General features: G+C 41.5%; 1 protein-coding gene across 1 annotated transcript; it reads left to right on the top strand.

Annotated features, from left to right (window-relative positions):
* The first annotated feature begins 345 nt into the window (after positions 1–345).
* Positions 346–1,180, top strand: LOC126704063 (probable CCR4-associated factor 1 homolog 11). The gene is made up of 3 exons (XM_050403101.1): positions 346–477; positions 585–734; positions 821–1,180. Exons 1-3 carry the CDS (start codon positions 346–348, stop codon positions 1,178–1,180), a joined length of 642 nt encoding a protein of 213 aa, XP_050259058.1.
* The last annotated feature ends 6,507 nt before the right edge of the window (positions 1,181–7,687 follow it).

Raw genomic sequence — 7,687 nt, 5'->3', positions numbered from 1 at the left:
AGAGAAAGAAACGAAACTTTGCTCATAGTGTTTGTTGTTTTGGATTTTGATTTTAGGGGACGCGGTGTGACTTGTGACTTGTGAGATTGTTTTGGAAGATCAAGATGGCACATCTGGGAATAGAAATTGTCTCTAGCAAAGCCAAACACCAGCCCAACGGTCACAGCCCAAATTTGAACCACCGCCTTATTCAAATTTCCTATTCCTATTCCTATTCGTAAGACAAGCGCTTCACAGCACAGCCATTCTTCAATTGTGCTTATAAATAAGCGCAAATAAATGGTTTGCACAATTTCAGTTCTTTCTTGCTCTGAGTCTTGAGAAATTTTGATATCAAAATACAATATGGATGGTGTCTCTCTTCCTCTGATTGTGGTAAGACAGGTGTGGAAACACAATCTTTTAAAGGAGTTTGATCTCATCAAAATTGCAGGGATGACTCATAGAATGGCGGCTTTCGACACTGAATTCAGTTGGGTTTGGCACTCTGTTACGACAAAGGATCATTGCCCAATTTCGGTACCAAGTATCAATACTCTTGGGAGTTTAACTTTAGAGATTTTGATATCTATAATGACATCCAGAACACAGAATCAATCGAGTTACTCAAAAGCCAGGGAATCAATTTCGACAAGAACTTGAAGGAGGGTATTGACTCTGCTGACTTTGCAGCGTTGATGTTGAAATCTGGGTTGTTAGGCAATCACTCTGCTTCGCTTGGGTTACCTTTCATGGTGCCTATTACATTGCCCACTTGATGAAAATCTTGATCCGACAATCACTACCGTATGATCTGGTGGGATATATGAACCTGGTGCAGTGCTTATTGGGGAAAAGGCTTTTCGACTTGAAGCATATGATGAAGTTCTGTGATGGCCTTTTTGGGGGTTTAGATACGGTAGCTAACAGATTAGGAGTGGAACGCGAGGCTGGGAAGAGTCACCAGGCTGGTTTGGATACCTTGTTGACTCTGCAAACTTTCAGGAAGTTCTTGGATGTATACTTCAAAGAAAAGAACAATGGTGGACTCAGACATAGTGGCCATTTGTTGACAGGGATGCAGTGTGTTCTTCACGGCTTGGAGTTGAATAATAATCATCAATTGAATAATGCTGGCTTGAAGTTGATTAATCCATTTAGTCATGGGTTAAATGTGAATATGTGTAGAGTGTTGGCTTGAAGATGATTAATCCGTTAGTCATGGGTTAAATCTGAATATGTGTAGAGTGTAGACAATCATACGCATTATGTAATTGATATTTCATTCAGTAAAAATAAAAATGAATTTTTTTTTTTTATAAAATTATAATTTCAATACAATGTTCAATCTTTTTAGTTTCTCATTGTTTAATATATATATATATATATATATATATATATATATATATATATTTGCTGGTTCTTACTTATCAATAAAAAAAAATAAAAAAACAGAAACAAGACAAAATAAAATTGCTGGTTCTTGATTTTAAATTATGAGATGTGACTCATGGGATGAAGACAAGAGATAGAGAGAGTATTTTGTTAACTTTGTTCTTTTAAATGTGACGTCTTGCAGTCACCTTTTGATGTTTTTGTTTATATATTATGTTAGGTTCTTAGTACTTAGGAACTAATGTATTAGAACTCTAATTTGTATTGTTGGCAAACCATGATCAAAACAGGTTTTATAGTCTTGTTTAGACTTGTTCAAAGTGTATGCGTTTTATGTAAAGTTGGAATCGAGTTGCTGCAGAAGTTATAGTATGATTCTGCCTGACTCGATCGATCGAAATTCGGACAGAACGTTTTTCTGCATAATTTTCCAACTCAACCCTAAGCCCATATGACGTGTAGGGTTTTATGTTTTACCCTAAGTATAAAAGGGAAAACCCTAGCCACGTTTTAGAAGCCACGTTTTAGAAGCTCCTTTTGCTGTGTGTGTGAATCTTTTGTGAGATCTAGAGGTATTTGCCTTCACACATACTTAGGATTATCAAGAAGGAGAATTCGATTCAAGAACTTGATGATCATTCAATTGTTGCAATAAAAGCTTAAAGATACACAAGCAGGAGTGCTTGTACTTGCTGGAGCATCCAAGAAAGAAGGAGTCCGTGGTCTCGGAACTGTCACGTGGTCGTGTCAGTAAGTTTTCTACTAGTAGATAGCAATAGGTTGTTAGTGGTCTAAGTCGCTATTGTAAAACTTCGATTCTTTCATAGTGGATTCAAGTTTACCTTGAGGATAGCTAGGTTAAATCCTTCCCAAGTTTTTACCGGTTTGGTTTCCTGGGTCATCATATCTTTGTGTTCTTTATTTTTTGCACTTTACATTGATATGATTATATGATTGTGTTAACCTAGATTTGAAATTAGGACTAAGTAATCACTTGGCTAATTAACTAGGTTAATCCAATTGTGTTTTAAGGGGTCTAAAAACAAACATATTATTTTTCTCCAATAGTGGGATTATGGTAGCAAAGTACTCATGCATAAATGAACAAGCTCCCCACTGCCTGAGCTACTAGACCAACACCAAGGGCTTGGGCTTGGGCTTAGGCTTGGGCACTTAGGCCTAATTATGGGAATTGCTCGTGTACACAAATTGGCAAGATTATGCTCAAAATCTATATAAATGTTATTATTAATAGATAATAATAATAAAAAAAAAGTAATGATGGTGGTGTTCTTATATGAGAATTAGTAATAATTTTTGTACAGGCATGATATAGGGGCCTAGTCCATTATACGAGCAAAATATAGAGGCCCATTCCATTATACGAGCATGATATAGAGGCCCAGCCCATTGTACGAGCGTGATATAGAGGCCTAGCCCATCAATTTCAATATACCGAGTACCCCAAGCCCAATAACAGGTAGTAGGACACACTGGTCCAGAAATTTGCTACATATCAGGGACATGACTGTTTGGCAACGGTAGTGCCTTGGGTGAAATTGCCTGCAGATAACTAATTGGTAACGGGTGCAAGTTTCAAAAGAGTCACATCTGTCTTGAGAAGTAGATCCCATCTGGTTAGGAATATATCCCAAAAGGGGCCCCACCTACCAAAAAAGCCTTCCCATCATCATGACAATACCACTAAGAGAAGTTTATAAATAGGGGCTAAAGGAGGGAGAAAAGGGGTTGGAAAAAATTTAGGGCAAGAGATACACACGAGAGAAAATTGTGAGGACAACAAAAGAGGAGTAACTCTCCATCAAGCCTTGGACTTCTCAAGGGATATGCAAAAAGGGGTAGGAAGATACCGGCTAGACCATAAACTCTTTCATTTGGGCCGCCAGATTGGCCTTAAGAGGTTTTTTCATTGTAGGAATCTCATTACCCATTTCATACAAGTAAATTAAGGGCCTGACCTCTGGGCTAACCAGTCATATTAGGCAACAAGCCTATACAATTGGCATTGTCTATGGGAAACACCTACTCAGCTAAAGATCCAAAGACAGTCTATTACTGCCCAGGATGCAGGAGAGGGATCAATAGGCCCTAGAGGCTATCGATCAAAGGCCTCGTCCTGGGGCCAAAGGAGGCTGGAGAGGGAACGAAAAAGAGAACAGGATCACATGCAAGATGGGCATGAGATAAGACTTGATTCGGATGAGGGATCTTCGCAGGGGGAAAGATCAGTATCTAATGTACCCGAGCATTCACATCGTAGTAAGTGGGACCATGAGATAGAGAACTTGCGGAAGCAGGTCAGGGAGTTAGAAATTGAGATCAAGGCCAACATTGTAGGAGGGACCGTGAGGGGTCATCTAGTGATCCCGACTATGAAGTAGGCAACATGGCTAGGTCATCTCGTCAAAGTGATTCACAGTGTTTGAGAGAGAGGTCCAACGAAACTATAGGGCGACATTATGATAGGAATAGGCATAGGCACCTAAGTGCGGCTTTGGATGCCATGAGACGAGCACTTCAGTGAGCCGCCGGATCACCATTCTTTGATGAGATAGAGCACACCGAGATGCAAAGGTGTTTGAATCACCCACCTTTTACCTGCTACGATGACAAAATTGACCCGGTGGAACACGCAAGCCATTATATTTAGATGATGTCCCCGTACTCCTGGAATGATGGTGTAATGTGTAAAGTATTCTCGTTCAGCCTTGGGCCCACAGCGATGAGATGGTTCAACGGTTTAAGGAAATGATCCATACACAACTTCAAAGAACTGATCCAGGCATTCGGGGCCCAATTCATCACTTGTAGTCGGGTCCCTCAGCTTATCAATGCGTTGCTGTCTATAAAGATGGGTAGTGGGGAGACACTTCGATCTTATGCCAATTGGTATTGGGAGTTGTACAACGAGATAGGTGCGGGAAATGAGCAGGTTGCAGCGAGTACATTCAGGCTAAGGCTCCCTCAGGAGTCAGAATTAAGGGAATCCCTAATAATGCGACCCCTCGAGAACATGGATCAACTCATGAGAAGGATTAACTGGAGGATGATAGGCAACAAAGTAAGGGAAAGGTAGAGACTTCATAGTTTAGCAGGGATCCACGTGATCGGCCAAAGAAGAGACTGAGGCTAAATATAGAGCCAATTTCTTTTGGGGATGATGATTTGGAAGGGACGTCCCAACTGCATGACGACGCGTTAGTCATGACCTCAAGGATTGTTATTTTTTTTGGGTAAAAAGAGTGTTGGTAGATCAGGGGAATGGGGCTGAGATAATGTATCCCAGCCTTTACAAGGGTTTGGGTTTGAAGCAGGAAAACTTCACCAAATATGACATGCCTTTGGTAGGGTTCGACAAAAGGTAATGGTGCTCGAAGGACAAATTTTGCTCCCCGTTATGACCAAAAGGAAGGAAGTGATGGTAAACTTCATAGTGGTCAATGCTTTCTCTCCCTATACGGCCATCTTAGGTAGGCCATGGATACATGCCATGGGGGAAGTGCCTTCTACGCTCTATATGAAAGTTAAGCTTCTGATTGAGGATGGGGTCAGCGTGGTTAGGGGGGATCAGCAAGTTGCCTGACAATGACTGGTCTCGGTGATCAATCATGAGATCAAACTAAAGCAGCAAGTAGAGCCTGAATCGATATAGCAATTACTTGAGCCATAGTGGACATTAAGGCTAATAATGCGAAAAAGCTGATACAAGTTTGGATCTTTGCATACGAAGATAGGTATTTTCAGATTGGAAAGAGTCTACCATTGGGGGATCGAGTTGCTGTACCTCTGGCCTTGGTGCAAAATTTGGATGTATTCGTGTGGAGTCTATACGAGGTATCCAGTTTTGATCCTAACTTCATCGTTCATAAGTTGAACGTGGATCCACTTTTCTAGCATAAAAAGTAGAAGCCGAGAAGATCTGCTAAGCAGCATGTGGACGTCGTGAAGGAAGAGGTAGAAAAGTTGAAACAAGTTGGGTCAATTAAAGAGGTGTTCTTCCCTGAATGGCTATCAAATACTGTTGTAGTTAAGAAAAAAAATGGGAAATGGAGAATGTGTGTGAATTTTACAGATCTGAATCGGGCATGCCCTAAAGATCCTTTCTCGGTCCCAAAGATCGACTCGCTAGCTGATGCCACATATGGGCACCCGAGGATGAGCTTTCTAAAAGCATTTCAAGGGTATTATTAGATAACCCTAGACCACAAGGACCAAGAGAAAATATCATTTTTAACCCCCAAGGGAAACTATCACTACACAGAGATGCCCTTTAGGCTGAAGAACGTAGAGGCCACCTATCAACAAATGGTGACAAGGATTTTTGGGATAAGATTGGGAACATAGTGGAGGTTTATATTGATGATATGGTAGTAAAGAGCCGGAAGTAGGAAGATCATGTGGCAGACTTGATTGAGATGTTAAAGATCCTTAGGTGACACAAGGTTCGCCTTAACGCCAACAAATGCGCATTTGGTGTAGGTGCTGGAAAATTCTTGGGATACATGATCTCTAGTCGGGGAATTGTGGTAAATTTGGATCAAATACAAGCCATACAATAGCTAGTACTTCCGAGCAACCCGAAAGATGTGCAAAGACTTACGGGGATGATCGATGCGTTAAATCTTTTTGTGTCAAGATCAGCGAATAAGTGCAGGCCATTCTTTCAATTGCTAAAGAAGTGGAAAGGGTTTTAGTGGACCGAGGAGTGTGAGGAGGCATTCCAAGATTTGAAGCGTTATCTGATGAGCCCACCTATCTTGACCTGTCTAGAGCCCAAGGAAGACCTATATATGTACCTAGCAGTGTCTGATCATGCGGTGAGCCCTATGTTGTTAAAAATTAGGGATGGGGCATAGTGGTCGGTATATTATATTAGTAAGACCCTGGTAGATGCTGAAACACGGTACCAACCACTGGAAAAGCTGGCTCTAGCCTTAGTCCACGCTATGAGGAAGTTGCCTCACTATTTCCAAGCCCACACGATCTATGTGTTGACTGAACACCCCTTGCAGTCATTGTTAAGGAGATTAGATTTCAGGGGGCGAATAGCTAAATGGGGAACGAGGCTTGGGTTGTTTGATATGGGGTACAAGTTGCGAAATGCTATAAATGGACAGGTGTTGGCAGATTTTGTGATGAAGTTTACTCCAACCATGAGCAATGTGGCTCAGTTTAGTTCAGTTTTGTTAAGGTCGTGGCAAGTGTACATGGATGGGGCATCTAATGCCCGAGGGGATGGAGTGGGCATTGTACTGGTGTCACCTAAGGGTATAAGGTTAAAGCATCCATTAAGGCTGAGCTTCAGGGCTTCCAACAATGAAGTTGAGAATGAGGCACTTATAGCAGGACTTAGGACAGATAAGGAGATGGCTGCACAAGTAGTTGAGATTTTTTTAGATTCTCGTTTGGTGGTAAGTCAAGTGGAAGGAATTTTTGAGGCCAGGGATCCTCGAATGGCCGAGTATTTAAAGATGGTGGGTATATTATCAGCTGGTTTCCAGAGGGCGAAGGTATCACAGATCTCAAGGGGAAAGAACAATCATGTTGACTCGTTGGCCACCTTGGCTTTGTTTATGGATAATTGTGTACCCTGAATGATCTCAATGGAGGTACAAGAGAAGCTAAGTATAGAGCGACAGTTAAATGTCTCAGTGGTCTTGGTGACCAGTCTGAGTTGGATGGACTCGATTATAGAGTTTTTATCTGTCGGCGTACTACCAAGCGAGGTGAAGGAGGCGGAAAAAATACAGAGAATTTCAGTTTGGTTCTGGTTGGCAGAGATAGGAGATTGTATTGACGGTCATTTGGTGGACCGTACTTATTATATCTTTATCCTGAAAAGGTGGACAACCTCTTAGCCGAGCTACATGAAGGGATCTGTGGGAGCCATACTGGGGGAAAATCACTGGCACACCGAGCAATGACTCAAGGTTTCTAGTGGCCAAAAATGCAAAGTGGTGCTACTAAGTACGTAAAGAGGTGTGATCAGTGTCAGAAGAATTCCCCAAATATTCACCAACCAGAGTAACACCTAAATCCGATCTCTTGTCCATGGCCTTTCACTTAATGGGGGTTTAATATTGTGGGTCCTTTTCCTCGGGCCACCAGCAACAGAAAATTTTTGAGATGTGGATGCGAAAAAGTTTGTTTGGAAGAACATTGTAACTAGGTTTGGGGCCCTTGAAACATTGATTTCAGAAAATAGATTATAGTTCGATAGTAAGGCTTGCTGGAAGTATTGCAATGACCTAGGGATCAAGAACTGATATTTCATCTTTGTGTATCCTCAAAG

This window comes from Quercus robur, chromosome 10, assembly GCF_932294415.1.
Source record: "Quercus robur chromosome 10, dhQueRobu3.1, whole genome shotgun sequence".
In the NCBI taxonomy this organism is placed as follows: Eukaryota; Viridiplantae; Streptophyta; class Magnoliopsida; order Fagales; family Fagaceae; genus Quercus; species Quercus robur.
Note: the sequence above shows the minus strand (reverse complement) of the source record. Positions and strands in the feature narration are given on the sequence as shown.